This window comes from Ornithorhynchus anatinus, chromosome X1 (assembly GCF_004115215.2).
Source record: "Ornithorhynchus anatinus isolate Pmale09 chromosome X1, mOrnAna1.pri.v4, whole genome shotgun sequence".
Lineage (NCBI taxonomy): Eukaryota > Metazoa > Chordata > Mammalia > Monotremata > Ornithorhynchidae > Ornithorhynchus > Ornithorhynchus anatinus.
Genome location: NC_041749.1, coordinates 26,495,560 through 26,512,799, shown reverse-complemented (window position 1 = coordinate 26,512,799; position 17,240 = coordinate 26,495,560). Strand labels below are relative to the sequence as shown.

General features: G+C 37.3%; 1 protein-coding gene across 3 annotated transcripts in view; it reads right to left on the bottom strand.

The window, feature by feature from the left end:
- The window catches only part of GABRB2 (gamma-aminobutyric acid type A receptor subunit beta2), a 194,120-nt gene that overhangs the window by 114,516 nt on the left and 62,364 nt on the right, over positions 1-17,240 (bottom strand). For all 3 annotated transcript variants that reach the window (XM_029049638.2, XM_029049639.2, NM_001168262.2), the window contains one exon: positions 9,202-9,422. In XM_029049638.2, coding sequence (XP_028905471.1) covers positions 9,202-9,422 — 221 coding nt within the window. The remainder of the gene's footprint in view (positions 1-9,201; positions 9,423-17,240) is intronic.

The following is a 17,240-nucleotide window of genomic DNA, read 5'->3' as shown; positions in this document are numbered from 1 at the left end:
AAGCCACGCTGCTTCAGGTTGTCCTATGTGAGGCTCACAGTCTTAATCCCCATTTTACAGATAAGGTACCTGAGGCACAAAGAAGTTAAGTGACTTGCCCAAAGTTACACAGCTTATAAGTGATGGAGCTGGATTAGAATCCATGACCTCTGACTCCCAAGCCCGGGCTCTTTCCACTAAACCACATTCTGAGATGATAAATGTGATCCTTGCCCACATGGAATTCAGGGTCTACAGGGATTAGATCCCTCCCATCTCTCTCTTCAATCAGCTGCTTTCTCCACTCTTTTTTCTAGCCTCTCTATTTTGGAAATGACTGCCTACTTCTTAGAGAAGCCAATGTGGCTAATTTCTGCAGGAATTTATTTATATTCTTGTAGAGTAGATCTCAGACTAAATTCAATTACAAATTCAAAATTCATGGGGTCCAAATCTGTGAGGATTTATTGTATTGCCAATGACATTAGTTTGCTCAACATGAGGTTGCAAAATAGATTATATATTTGACTTTCATGGTTTAACTCTGCAATTAGAACAAATGATGAAATGTTGGGTTGAGGGGAGGGAAGAGGGAAAAGGGAAGGGGAAAGATATAGATTTATTCCCTCACATATTCATAGGATCATTCCTCCATGGATTTACAGCATCCTCTTTTTGAGGAAACAGGAAAAGAAAAGACAGTTTATTAAGTTTACTCAAGGAAAGGTTTTTCGAGAAGGGTCACACTTGGAGTCCTGGTGTGAATAGACAATGAAAGTTACTATGCCGCAATCCTTTTGAAAATTGATATAGATCAGATCTATGCTCCACTTGATAGTGAATTCGGTCAGGGTGAAAAAACAAAATACTGATAATAATCAGGTGACGTCAATTAATACTTCTTTATTTCTGAACTTACAGACTTGATTTGCAATAATCACTATTTATTTTCTAGAAAGGTTTTGAAGACTTTAGTGCATAATTTCTTATCCAGAGAAACTTTACCTAAATATTTATGTATTGCTCCTGTTGTGTCAGGCTTGGTGCAGAATGATTAAAAAATGATAATAACAATAATAATAATGTTGGTATTTGTTAAGCACTTACTATGTGCTGAGCACTGTTCTAAGCGCTGGGGTAGACACAGGGGAATCAGGTTGTCCCACGTGGGGCTCACAGTCTTCATCCCCATTTTACAGATGAGGTAACTGAGGCACCGAGAAGTTAAGTGGCTTGCCCAAAGTCACACAGCTGACAAATGGCCGAGCCGGGATTTGAACCCATGACCTCTAACTCCAAAGCCCGTGCTCTTTCCACTGAGCCACACTGCTTCTCTAAATCTAGTCATATTGAAGGATACCTTATCCTTCAGATATCTGATATTACAAGAACTTCATTCACTCATTTAATCATATTTATTGAGTCCTTACTGTGTGCAGAGCACTGTATTAAGTGCTTAGAAAGTACAATTCAGCAATAAAGCAATAAAACTTCAGTGAAGTCAGTGAAACCACTGATTTCCGCCAGCATAGTTGTGGTTCTCCAAAATTAGTCTGAAGGAAGGACCTATACAACAGTGTGATGGTTAACCTCAGTGACATCCATTCTTGCGGATATCTCCCTAAACTGTCCTTCTACTAATGTATCATGCATTTGTTTTCATGACTCTATGAACGACTTCTATAACCTTCTAACATACCTGGTTTCTTCACCTAACATCGCCAACTTTAACCTCTTATTATATTTTAGAAACTTATTTTCCCTAAATTTATCCTAAACCTTCTTAAATTGGATACTTTCTGTTTAACAATTCCACATACTTACCACAAAACAGAATGAATTTCAAGTATATATTTTCACTGAATATGAGATTTGGGCTTTTATTCATCACATAGGTGTAAGAGTTCTTCAAAATTGCTTCATCAGTAAAATAACTTTTATCACTAAATTGAGATCATTGATGCTATTCTTTGAAGAAGGGTAATCCCATAGAATTATGTCTCTTCAGGTACCTCAGTGGAGCTCTATTCAATGCATTGAAAGATGCAATTAATTTGAGATATTGGTATAATTAGGTAAAATGAGGTTAAATATTGCATGTGTGGATGACTCTTTTATACAGATAAAACTACAACAAGTTCTAGTCCTGGATGACTTGCCTGCTATGTGATCATAATAGGCAAGTAACTGAATTTCTCTGTGACTTTCCTCATTTATACAATATGGATAAAATACCTGTTCTCCTTCCCATCTTAGATCATGAGCCCTGCATGGGACAGGGACACTTTATCCAAACTGATTTTCTTATATTCAATGCTTAGTAAGTATTTAGCGAATACTACAATTTAGTGGTAGTAAAAAGGTTAAAAGTAAAACAAGTGGTCACACACATTATAGGACTTCACGCACACATGTATATGCATTGCATTTCCTCAAATATTTTTGTCTTTGTATTCACCTGATTACTCACTAGGCAGGGTGTGCAATAACGAGACACATGCTGAGCACTGGAAAGAGCAGCTGGTGCTCTATTTGGAGGATGGTTACTATTCACTATCCAAACATCATATATCAGCATGACTAGAACCAGTTCTGTCTCATATCTAACCTCATGCAGCTGAATTCTAAGCAACAGCTGTGCATGAAGGCCCCTGTCATGTTATCAATTTTGTTATCATATTTTCCTTATATTTCTTTGAATAATCAATACTAAGAATATAAAAGCTTTCTTATACTATTCAGGTCATAATCAAAGTCATTATCATCGTGTTGGTTGAGATTAAAATCTCCTGGTTATAAAACAATAATAAAGAAGTACTGATTTTGGAATTGGGGCCAGTATAATGAATTTCTTGAAATATTTATGCAGCAAAAGACAAATAATATCAATCATCAAGATGATCATTAGTTTCACCTTTTCCTATTGTTAGTAAATTCATGGTTTTCCTTAGATTCATCGGTTTTACTGTATTTTAAAATGTAGGAAATAGTCCTGTTTATGTGACAGATATCACCTTCTGAATGGAGATGGCATTTAATGACTTTTGAACCCCTTGGAATAATTTTTCTAGTTTATGAGAAAACTCCCCCCAGAGCTAAGATGATTGTTTTTTCATTGCCGTAGTTCAATTTCCATAGTTGTTTTTAGTCCTCTATTGGAACCACATAATTATTCATTTCATCTGCAAATGAACTTGGAATATTTCTGTTCAGGGGAGGAACTAATATCAATGTTTCATTTTTTTAAATATTTATCAAACAGTAGTGTGCCTGTTATTTTTGCCAGGATTTGCAGACCTGATGTAAAGGTGCTGTCCAAGTTATGGTTATAACAGCAGTCTTCTATCATATCCATTAATTTACTTTTGTAATATGGCATTAATCCATTCACTAACTTACAGTCAAAAACTAAATGATATCATACAATCCTAGAAACATTATATTACACAATCACTGACATAAACATTATTGTATAAGAACTAATTTGATCATAATTTTTGTCTCCCCTCTTTAGTGTAAGATCATGGTGGGCTGGGAAAATGCCTTGAGCTTCTCTTGATATTTCCAAAGCAGTCAGTATAGTGCATTCCCCTCAGAAGATATAGGAGCTCACTAAATACCATTACTAACGCTATTACTGTTGGTTTATTGATTAAATTTAAGGGGTTTTGATGTGCAAACCACCAAACTAAGTATATCCCTTTAGGCTTCGCTCCCAGCAAACAGAGGGCTCATTATTTAAAAATTTAGGGACTAAAGATAGACACACAAGGATAGAAATTATAAGTACGTTAAAAAAAAATGAAGCAGAAGGAAAAGGAGGATATATAGATGCAGACTCAGCTGTACCCACCTCTTGGCTTTACCTACTGCAGCAAAAGTAGATCCTACTTCAATTCACAGGTCAATTATTTCATTTTGGATCAGGTTTCATTTGCATCTATCATCATCTTTATCATCAGCACTTATTGAGAAGCAGCGTGGCTCAGTGGAAAGAGCATGGGCTTGGGAGTCAGAGTTCAAATCCCAGCTCTGCCACTTGTCAGCTGTGTGACTGTGGGCAAGTCACTTAACTTCTCTGTGCCTCAGTTACCTCATCTGTAAAATGGGGATCAACTGTGAGCCTCACGTGGGACAACCTGATTACCCTGTATCTACCCCAGCACTTAGAACAGTGCTCGGCACATAGTAAGAGCTTAACAAATACCAACATTATTAGAGAAGCATCATGGCTCAGTGGAAAGAGCCTGGGCTTGGGAGTCATAGCTCATGGGTTCGAATCCCGGCTCCAACACTTGTCAGCTGTGTGACCTTGGGCAAGTCACTTAACTTCTCTGTGCCTCAGTTACCTCATCTGTAAAATGGGGATTAAGACTGTGAGCCCCACGTGGGACAACCTGCTTCCCCTGTGTCTACCCCAGCGCTTAGAACAGTGCTCTGCACATAGTAAGCGCTTAACAAATACCAACATTATTATAAATCATAGATCTTTTTTCAGCTATAAATGGCATATTATCATTAGAGTTTACCTTCATTTTACATATTCATTCAATTGTATTTACTAAGCACTTCGCATGTGCGGTGCACATATATAACAAGGCAATTTATAGGCACCTCAAAATAGGAGGGAACTGAGTTAATTGTTAATATAATTATTATTTTAAGAATACAATGAATAATGAGTTCATTTCCTACCTAATTTGATATTTGAGTAAATTGTAGACATGGTTAGGAAGGGAAAAAGGGAGAGGGCAAGAATTTTAATGAGATCTGTACGGATGGAGGGAATTTTAAGAGAAGGTGGGAGAGCTCTTGCAAATGTGCTGTGTAAGAGTGGGACATTTGAAGAGGGAGCAGGTATAGAGTGAGACTGGAGCGGTGCAGGGTACATGTTATGGAGATTAATATTTTACTTTGAAATTGAAGCTGTTTTGGCTTGGGTGATTATTTTGAATATAGCTGTTCATCATAGCAGGTAATCATAACAATAAATCCTGGCTCTGCCACTTAGCTGTATGACTTTGGGCAAATCACTTAACATCTCTGTGCCTCAGTTACCTCATCTGGAAAATGGGGATTAAGACTGTGTGAGCCCCATGTGGGACAACCTGTTTAGCTAGTATCTACCCAGCGCTTAGAACAGTGCTTGGCACATAGTAAGCACTTAACAAATACCAAAATTATTATTATTACTATTTGGATGATTCCTATCTCCAGCCCTGATCTTTCTCCTTCTCTGCAGTGTCATGGTATCTCCTGCCTCCAAGACTTGGATGGTTGGACATCTCTACTTGGATGTCCCATCAACACCTCAAACTGAATGTGTCCAAAACAGTACTCATCGTTCCACTTAAAGTTTGCCTTCATCCTGACATTCCTATCACTGTAGCTAGCACCACCATCCTTTCTGTCTTACAAGCCTATAACTTCAGCATGACCCTTCACTCATCTCTCTCGTTCAATCCACACTTTCATTCTGTCACTGAATATTGTCAGTCCATTTTCCATGAAATTGCTAAAATTCACCCCATCCTCTCCATCCAAACTACGACATTAATCCAAGTGGTAATCCTATCCTGGATTGATTACTGCCTCGGCCTCTTTGCTGACTACTCTGCTTCCTATCTCTTCCCTGTTCTGCGCATATATCACACTGTTGCCTAGATCATTTTTCTGCAGAATCATTGAGTTCATGTTTTCCCACTTCTCAAGAAGCTCCAGTCATTGCCTATCCATCTCAGCATCATAGAGAAACTCCTTATCATAGGCTTAAAGCCCTCAATCACCTTGCCCCACTCCTACTTTATCTCTTTGATTTCCTGCTACAACTCAGCCCAAACACTTCGTTCCTCTAATACCAATTTACTCACTGTATCTCAATCTCATCTCTCTCACCACCGACCACTCACACATGTCCTGCCTCTGGCCTGGAATGCCCTCCTTCATCATATCTGATAGATGATCACTCTCCTCACCTTCAAAGCCTTTTAAAAGTACATCTCCAAGTGTCCTTTCCTGACTAAACCCTCATTTGTCCTTCTCTGATTCCCTTCTGACTCACCGTTGCCTTTGAATTTTCACCCTTTATTTATCCCTCCCTCAGCTCCACAGCATTTATGTACATAAACATAGTTTATGTATAGCAATATCTGTATCTACCTCTAGACTGTAAGTTTACTGTGGGCAGGGAATGTGTCTACCCACTCTATTATACCATACACTCCCAAACAGTACAGTGCTTTGTACACAGTGCAAGGTCAAAAATACAATTGATTGATAATTGTATTGTGTTTCTTTCTTCTCTGCTTTTAGTCTTATGTTTTTTATAAGTGATGTAATTGCAATGAAAGAGTAGGAAAGGGCAGGACAACTACTTTGCAAAACTGAAAGGCATGTCTGTGAGACCTAGAAGATACGTAGATTTATGAGCTGGATAGCTGAAAGTCTCAGTGGAGTGTAGATTACTAACAAAACCACTAATATACTGCTTTTCTCTGCCTCAGTCTCAGGACTAGTATCTTCAGGAAATTAGAGAATTGGAGTTATACTGTATCCTTCATGTAACAATATACTCTTTTGCCTAACTCTCAGTCAGTTTTCAAAATATAAACTATTTACCATTACTCACAATCAGGTGTTATAGATGACAAAATCAAGAAATCTGATCACAAACAGTTTTAATGTATTTACCATGTTTTCTCAAATTGATTTCTCCACAAGCTTTAAGACCTATATGCAGATAGGTAATTTCAGCATAATAATGATTCCAAAAGCCTGGGCTCAGGGAACTATTTTAAAAACACTGGATCTTATATTTTTGTTATATATACAATTTAACTGATATACATGCATCAGTATGTGTATTAACCCAGTTATCTGATATTAAGATACGTTTCTGCAAGAGGAAGTACGTACGTATTGTACAGCCTTGATCTTGTCTCTGAAGCATTTTTCCAAAAGGTGTGATAAGAATAATTTACTTAGTATTTTTACTTTCAATGGACTAATCAAGGGTAAAAGGTAGAGTTTATATTACAGAAATATCATTACAGTAAATTAATTGCATTGTGAATCCATCAGGTATTAACTGTTTTCATCTACCTACTTTCTTCCCCTCTAGACTGTAAGCTCCTTGTGGGAAGGGAGCATGTCTACCAACTCAGTTGTACTGTACTAACCCAAACTCTTAGTACAGTGCTAGGCACACAGTAAGTGTTCAATAAATACAATTGATTGATTAACTGATCGATGCAAATTTGTGTGATACTCAAAGAACCAAGGCCAATATGATACTAAACACTAAATCAGGCTTTTAATTTTGCTGGGAGGGTTCCTGCTATAAATCATGAAACCAGTTACTCTTCCATCTGTGAAACGTCTCCTTCCCTCACGGAGATGGGAAAGGAGGAGATTTGAGGCACAGAATATCCACTAATACTATCCAACTCTAATCCACTGCAGCTCTGGAGCTCCTTCCTTGTGCTATTGGAGGTTAAAAAAAAAGTCACAGAGCTTTCCACGATCGTGTCAGGTCTTTGGAATAAATTTCTGGGCTCTGAATCCCAATCCTGGGACTGAACCCCTGTCTATTCTGGTAAAAATTAAGACTTGCTAAATATCTAAACATTATTAAATAACATTCCTGAAACAAAAGCTGGGGGAGATGGTTCTTCCTTACTTTTCATGAGACATTTTTTTAATAGAATGGAAGTCATGGGTACAGATTAGAAAGAAGCAGGATAGAGAATTATGTCAATTAATGGCATTTATTGAGTGCTTACTGTGTGCAGAGTACTATAGTAAGTGCTTGGGAGAGTACAATAACACATGGTTGGTAGTCATGTGCCCAGTCCACAAATGGTTTTCATTACAGAGAGGGAGACAGACATTAATATAAATAAATTACAGATACATACATAAGTGCTGTGGGGCTGAGGGTGGCATGAATATCAAATACTGAAAGCAATTATGGACTGGAAGAGAGGAGTACATCCTAGTGGAAAGAGCATAGTCCTGAGAATCAGCAGACCTGGGTTCTAATCCCAGCTCTGTCACATGTCTACTGTGTGACTTTGGGAATGTCACAACTTCTCCGTGCCTCAGTTCCTTCATCAGTAAAATGGGGATTAAAGTTGTGAACCCTATGTGGGACATGGACTGTGTGGGACATGGACTGGCCAATCTGATTATAGTGAAATTCCCAGCACTTAGTTCTGAGCCTGGGATATAGTAAGCAATTAACAATTACCATAAGAAAGGGCTTAACAAATGTCATGATTGCCATTATCAATTATTACAAAGAAAATAATCAAAATTGTATGCTTTGCATCTTCTATGTACAGGGACACTTTATATAAGTTAGAATTTGTTAGATGCTCAAGTGGTGTGATTTCAAATCCTTTCAAACAGCCCTGACAGGAAAACTGTTGGGAGGGAAGAAAGGTCTAAAGTACCCACAGGGCAAAGTAGACTGGTTTCCCCTACACCACCCAGAAAAGTGCTTAACAAATGCCATGATTGCCATTATTAATTATTACAAAGTAAATAAAACAAACTGCAACACATGGTATAAGAAAACAATAGCTCCCAAACATTTGCAAAGCCAGAAGTACTTGTATGATAATGGAGAAATATCCAAAATAATCTTACTAGAACCACATTGTTTCATCTTTTTTCTTAATAATTCTCATATTTCTTAAATAATATTTTGGAACCCCACAGGAGGTGAACATCATTACTTTATGTTATAGAATCAGGAACAAATTTAGCAAGATACCTCTCACAATTATGGTTCCTTTTTCCATTTTCATCCCTGGCTGTACCTCGCACTCTTCATCATCAGGATAGCACATGATTTCATCAGAAAAGTTCTGTTCAGAAATCATCTATCAAGCTGAATATCTCCCATTTCCAAATAATCAGGTTGGCTGCTTAATACTGATATTATTCTCAGTTGATAATACACATTTCAAGAAAACAATTCTAAAATTGAAAGCAAATCCTGGCAATTGACTCACCAAATCTCCATTATTTGTATTGAATATTAAAATATCCACCTCGGAATGCTACTCTAAGATCACAGTCATTCATTCAAAAAGTGTCTGTGTATTCATAACAGCAGGACCAAAGATGGGGTAATAAAAATTGCATCAACTACTCTTTAGTTTGTCAAATATGGCTGTTTTTTTTAAGCAAACAAAATTGAAAATGGTTGCTACAGACCTTAAACCATAAAGGACTGTCCCATCGGGATGAAGTCGGATCATCCTATTCTTGACAGTCACTCCATGCACAAATGACTTCTTGTCGTTCAGGAAGTAGGTGTCAGGAACCCAAAGTTGATCAGCTACTCTATTGTCCAATGTGAGATTTAAAGGTATTACATTATACGACAGTCTTTTATCTCTCCAGGCTTGCTGAAAGTACATTGTCAAGGTATAGTCCTGTGATTGTAAGAAGAGGAAATTATTATTTGCATCAAAAGAGACTTTGTAGAAGGCAAATATTAAAGTGAGCAGACATCAAATAAAGCTCTGACTCCTAAGCATACCAATAAATATATTTCTCACCTCATGTTCATATTATTACTCAAAATAGGAAATATACTTAAATATAGTCATTTCAATTTGATCCTTGAGGTTACTTCCATGACACCTCTTCAGGATGCTCTCAATTAGAGACTTTGAATTTTCTCAGCCTGGAGATGAACTTTGCCAGAATGATTTAATTACCTCTCTGTCAGATTCCAGATTAGAGTACATAATACACACTATAAAACAATGTTTGATTTTGAACATTTTAAAAAGATGGAATAGGGCTCTTTGAATAGGTTATACATCTCGATAAAATTAATCACTGCATCTAAACAAAAATAGAAATGTCCATTCTTGGTCCCGGTCTTAGTCCAATGTATTCTGAGCCATATAGAGATGGCATTATATAAAGTTTGAAGTTTAAGATTATTTAACTGCATGAAGTTCAATCTTCTTTAAGGCATGTCTTCTATTGACCTTCTCACAAACAGATTTCATCTAAGGATGTCCTGATAATAAAATGTGTGATTTCAACATTGTTTTACATTAAAATGCTTCTCAGGCAGAGAAGCATATGTCTTAAACATATACTGTGACTTATAAAACACTCTAACAAAAGACAAGAAAACTCATGAAATACAATAACCAACCAGTATTATCTTTGAGAAACCACATTTAATGATTGACTTCCCTAGTGGCAATAACTTGGAAATGTGATTATTGTTCATTTCAGAAGATGCATCCAGCCAATAAAACTGCTTTGATTCTGAGTCCTATTGGGATTTCAAGAATTTATTTTGGGGTGTTGGATCTATCCATCAGGCAAGATACCAGAGGACACAGGAAATGAAATTCTAACTCTCATGTTGCCTAAATGGTAATGTCCTGAGGTCTGCCTCACATACTAATTTTCACCATATGTCGGTGAAAGCAGCACATGCTGAAAAATGCTGTTAAAAATGCTGCTAGACAAGCACAAACTGCCATATCAAGTCACTCAATTTTACTTTAGAATTAATGACATAGCAATATCAAGAGGACCTTCTTTTCTCTACATCCTCTCCTCTTCTCCCCTCTGTGATGCTCCAATATAAAAGTGATAGCCTCCCAAACCTTATAGAAAGGGAAGGTGTTTGACGTTAACTAATGAAAATTTGACTTATCCAGGCTTCTCTATTTTGCACAGTCTAGGTCATAACATTAATTAAGGCTAAATGAAAGACCCAACACGGAAAACGGCAACTGAAGTATCTAGGAAAACTTGAACAGGAATTTTAAGTATTTCCCTGTTTTCTAAGCCTAAATATATATATATATATATATATATCCTCTTGAGAATCTTGGAGATGGCTTGTTTTTCTTATTCTAGACTTATGAATAAAGTTGCATATCATCTGGAGTTCTTGAATTGTTGAAAATGTATAATGTATTCGGTGGCCTAGTCCCTGCATTTCTTTCTATGGTCTTAAATCACATTGTGAAAACTCCAGGTCCTTATTTCAACACTCATTTTAAAATGTATGGATATGTGGAGAAAAGGCATTACACAAACACTTACAAAAAAACCCCAACAAAATAAAACAATTAAATAAAATTATCTCTAGGATGCCCTGGGAAAGTGATATCTATCTTCAACCTTGGACTCTTCACAATCAAAACTGTACACTTTGCATCTTCTATGTATAGAACACTTTTATATAAGTTAGAATTTGTTAGATGAACAGGGTCATAGCTCAAGTGGTATTTTCAAATCCTTTCAAACAGGCCTGATAGAAGAATTGTTGGGAGGGGAAGAAAGGTCTACGGTATCCGCAGGGCAAAGTAGGATGGTTTCCCCTACACCTCCCAGAAGCTACTGGGAAAAGATTGGCTCTTCTACTAATAGAAGGAGACCCCTACATGGACAGGGTTTTTCTCAACAATAACTTGGAGAAGAAAGCTAGCTGAGTTTCCTGTGATGTGTTCTGTGCTTCCGATCTGCTCCTATCATGTGGTATCATGTGGAAACTTCCACATGCTAACACATTTCTCTCTCAAGATTTACCAGGGCTAAAAAATTTGCTAGGATGAGTTAATTTGGACACATTTTAGTCTAATCCCTGTTCCAGCCACTTCCCCCAAGCAAAGCCTTTATATAGTTAACAACAGTGATTTCTGGCAATGATACAAACTAGGTTTCCATTTGCAGTGACTTTAAATACAAGTCTCTAAACATCCACTTTGGCATTTTATTCATTCATTCAATTGTATTTATTGAGCGCTTACTATGTGCAGAGCCCGGTAATAAGCGCTTGATGCTTTAATTTTCAATTTGAGGACCTGCGTTATAATCTCAGCTCTATCACTCATCTTGCCTTGTGATCTTGGGCAAGTCACTTCACTTCTCTGGGATTCTTTTTAATCATGCACTTTCTTTGGGTTGGTCAAAATGTAGAATGGCTAACTTTGGTTCTAGTTTACAGAACAGATTAGCAATCCTAATTTCAACCTCTTGAGAAAATAGTATCTGAGTTTAATAATATTATCTCAAATAATTAGGAATATTTTAATGTTGTACGATTCCTTTTCCATACTACTTTAAGATCTTTTTTATTTTTAATGAATTTAAGTCAGGATTTAATATTTACCTTTCTGAATCCACTGATGAGTGGACTTTTCTAATTCTAAAATTTTGTTTTAAGTGCTCTGATTGTGAATAGGGACATTACAACCTTAAAATGTGCCCAATTTCAAATGACGTGCCATGCATCCAAGTTCTTTAGCTTTTTAATCAGGCATTCTAATAAACCCTTTCACTGTCCTCCGGTTTCTAAAGTTTTGCTAATTAGAAGGAGCTTTTAAATTTTGCCAAGAAGCTGAAGCAGCCATTCTAAATCTGAGTGCTTCATTTACCATTGTCCTTTTACTTCTTTCAGATCTTACATTGAAGGAGGTCTATTGGCTCCGATGATTGGTATCTCAGGATTCTACCAGCGAAGTCTCATTTAAAAAAAGGCAATTAAAAATAGTGTGATTTAGGAACTGTGTATGAACATTTAATTTAATTGTAATGCATAAATGCGACTGTGAATAAAATTCAATGATTGTTTATGTGAAACTTAGTGCATTTATAGCTTCTACTATTACTCCAGGCTTAGTAATTTACTTTGGAGATGTTTAGAAAAGGCTTTCATGGCTGCTAATTTTTGTATATTGAAAGAAATAAATGCAATTCAATGAAATTGCACTCGGTTAGCTAGGGAGCTATTTGGGTATCACCGTGGAAAACACACCAGACCACTGGACCACAGACCTGCACGATCCTAGACATGATCAGAGGTTAAATCTAAAATCTGTTCTTCATTTCCTTTCACTCCTCTTCTTCTCCTCCACTGCATTGTAAATTATTTGTGGGTGGGAACTATCTTCAATTTCTATCTTTTTATGTCACTAGCACTTAGTACAGCAATATGCAAAATGTATAACTCAGTAAATTAGAATAATAGAGACAATGTGCGCATCCTTCTCTGTCTTTACAGAAACAAAATGTTCTTTCTTGTCCATGCCTTGTAAATCACTGAAATCAGCTAACAAGGAAGAAGTTAAGTCAGGGAGGGTAGCACACGAAGACTGCTCTGGCTGCACTGAAAAGAGATCATTTAAAGAATCGGAGGACTGGCAGGGCTTCTCAAACTAATCAATCAATTGTATTTATTGAGCACTTACTGGGTGCACAGCAATGTACTAAATTCTTATGGGAATATAATATAACAATATATCGGACACATTCCCTGCCCACAGTGACCTCCATCATCTAGAAGCAGCATATTTAAACCACCCCTGAAAGTTAAGAATTCATCCTATTTTTAAAGGCTCCAAAGTGTGGAATCCCAGTTTTCCCTGCATCATTTAGCACATCTTGTTGTCAAGAAAGTTTACTTTTATCAAAACTAAATCCTTCATTCTTTCTCTTGTCCAGGTTTAATGGAAATGAGAAACAGCTTTCTGAAATCCTCAGCAAAATGCATTTATATACTTGAAGAACTTCATTAGTAAATCGTCAACCTGCCATTCTTCAATTTAAATAATCCCAGAGTTCCAATAGTCCTTCTTCATAGGTCTTATTCAACACTATAATCATCCTTGTAGTTTTCTGAATCCTCTCAGCTTTGACTTTATTTGTTCCCCGTGCCAGCTAGCTATTTCATTCATTCAATAGTATTTATTGAGCGCTTACTATGTGCAGAGCACTGTACTAAGCTCTTGGGATGAACAAGTTGGCAACAGATACAGTCCCAGCTGTTTGACGGGCTTACAGTCTAATCGGTCTAGACTAGACTAGACTAGACTAGAGCAGTCTAGTTCTATTTCATGAACTGAATGTATCACAGGTCCCATTCAGACATTTCCTCCCTCCTTCCTTCCTTATGATATTGGGACATTGTGATCCAAACAACACTACCAGCAAGTATAAGGGGAAGTAATCTTATATTTCTTATACACAAACCTTTTAATGCCTCCTTGTAGTAATATGAAACAAACAACACTTCTGCAGAGAAGGAGATTATAGGGCCTACATGATTGGTGAAAGCAGAAAGCAGGTGTCCAAGTTTTCACTCCCCAGTGCCTTCTTCCCTTCTCATTTCCCATCTTGAAAGGCAATTGGTAACCACTATAGGTACAGGTAACCAGAGGAACATATAAAGCATTCTGAGCACTCTTTCTTCCCAATTCAAGTCTCACAGGTCTAACCCAAATCCAGCCATGATATAATTTCCCCAAACGTAACTACACCTTATTAGAATGTGATAGAATAAATCTTATTAGAATTTACAACACCAGATGTTCAATTGCAGTACACTGGAGGAAATCTGTGGCACCAACCCTGACTAATTGGTTCAGACGAGTTTGGGACACACGAGTAGTGCAGAAGATCACCCATAAGGGAAATCCGAGTTCAGAAGTGTGTTTAATTATTTTTCCTGCCAATTTTCAAGTACGCTGAACAGAACAGCACTCTGTCAAATGCAATATCTCTGACATTTCTAGTTTATTCATTTTGCATCTCATTATTGACTCTCCTCATTTACAATGAACAAGATTTCAGGAACTAACTCACATTAATGCAACTGGATATCTACAACCACTATTCCACAATCAAATAGCAAACCTCAACATAATAATGATATTATGACATTATTAAGCACTTATTATGTGTCAAGCACTACTCTGAGTGCTGGGGCATATATGAGTTATTCATATATACTCTTGGACACAGTGCTTGCTCCACAAGGGGCTCACAGTTTAAAATGGAAGGGGACCAGCAGTAGGAGGGCAAACACTATGATGAATCATTACACTCAATCAACAATAAACTGAATCAGGCCTAAAGGCTTCTTCAGGATTGAAAACATCACTGTGGCTAGTCAAATGTAGTCCATCATGCATACAGAACAGATGCAACCTCATGGAAGCTTTAATTTAATGTTCACTGAAAGCAATGAATTACTCAATATGCCTCTGAAACAGCACAGATTATTCATAACAAAGTGACAAAAAGTAAAACCAACTTCTAGCTCAAAGGCCTCTATTGTGGTAGAGGGAGAAGCAGATTAAAAGGTACTCAGTTCGCAGGCATACCATTTTACAAATATTTTTGGCAAAATAAGGTAGTTCATATAATGGTTGAGTTATTCAGTTTGCTTAATTGCGAATGAAGCACCTAAAGCTCCAATTTGTTGGTGATTCATACAAAGATGCATACACATATACTTGCAGTGATGCAATATAATGTTTAGATGAGGAAGCAGAATTTTTTCTGTTAGAAAGACAGAATAGAATTAACATGATTTATTTTAAAAGAGAGTTGATGCAAAAGGTATTCAACAAACAATTAACAATAAAGTAGGAAACACAGCTGAGTGAAGGGAGTTTGGTTTTTTTTGAAATCCTTCTGGCCTGGTTATCGTAAAGCAGCCAAAGTATACTTTAGCTTTGAACTCCAGAATGATTATTATATCCACTCCATATTCAAGTCAGCTCAGATTTAGCATTTTACAATCCAAATATTCTCTTTCAAGGTGAAAAAGGGACATCTAATAATGAAAATGTGCATTAATATACACATCCAGATTAATTTATGCCATGTCATACTACTCAAAATAGGTTTTGTATTTGTACCTGTTGCCCAACATGTGGAATCAAAGAGTAACTGGTTTCACATTCTAGACTGTAAGCTTTATATGGGCAGAGAATGTGTTTACAAGTCTGTTTATTGGGAGACCAAGTGGTAAGTAGAGTGCTGTGCACTCAGTAAACGCTCAATACAATTCATTTATGGATTGATCTATGGGTAAAAAATGGTATCCACTTACTTGAAGATGAAGACATTTTGATATCTTTGAAAGAAAACTCTATCTACTTCATGGAATACCTGAAAAGCTTGCCTGAAATGAAACTTTATCTGACAGACTACCATCACTTAGACTTTTGTATGCTTTGCTTCAACTCGAACATCACACAGTGATCTGCGCACAGTGAAGCATTAAATAAATGATATAATAATAATAACGATTATTATGGTATTTGTTAAGCACTTAGTATGTGCCAAGCACTCTTCTAAGCGCTGGGGTAGATACAAGGTCATCAGGTTGTCCCACGTATGGCTCACAGCCTTCATCCCCATTTTACAGATGAGGCATAGAGAAGTTAAGTCACTTGCCCAAAGTCACACAGCTGACAAGCGGCAGACCGGGGATTAGAACCCACTACCTCTGACACCCAAGATCGGGTTTTTTCCATTAAGCCACCATGCTTCTCATTATCCTCTTTAGACTACAAGCTCCTGGTGGCAGGGAATCTGTCTGTTGTGTTGACATCTCCCAAGTACTTAGGCCACTGCTCTGCACAAGAACTCAATAAATTGCATTTACTGGTTGTATCCTAATTGTATCATAATTTGAGGACTATAGTCTGAGTCTTTGTTCATCACCATCAGATTAAGCAGGATTTGGGGCAGACTAAATATTCAGTCTCTTCGCTGCCCTGTTTGGCAATCTGATGAAGGATCAGGAAACTGGAGTTGGGAAACTGGGAGAAGCACTGTGATCTCATCAAAAGAGCATGGGCCTGAGAGTCTGAAGCTATGGATCTTAATTCTGAGTCCGTCACTTGACTGCTGTGTGCCCTGGAGCAAGTCATTTAAAAAATAAATAAATAAATGGTCGTATTTGTTAAGCGCTTACTATGTGTAAAGCACTGTTCTAAGCGCTGGGGGATACAAGGTGATCTGATTGTCCCACTTGGGGCTCACAGTTTTAATCCCCATTTTACAGATGAGGTAACTGAGGCACAGAGAAGTTAAGTGACTTGCCTATCATCACAGAGCTGACAAGCAGCAGAGCGGGGATTAGAACCCATGACCTCCAACTCCCTAGCCCAGGCTCTTTCTACTGAGCCACGCTGCATTGAACTTCTCTATAACTGATTCCTTATCTTTTAAATGGAGTTAACTACCTTTTACTCCCTCCTAATTAAAACGTGGGCCTCATGTGGCAATATGTATGACCAGATTCTTTTATATAATAATAGTGGTGGTATTTGTAAAGCACTTACTGGAAAGAGCCTGGGCATCAGAGGTCATGGGTTCTAATCCCAGCTCTGCTACTTGTCAGCTGTGTGAGTTTGGACAAGTTACTTAACTTCCTTGTGCCTCAGTTACTTTATCTGTAAAATGGGGATTAAGACTGT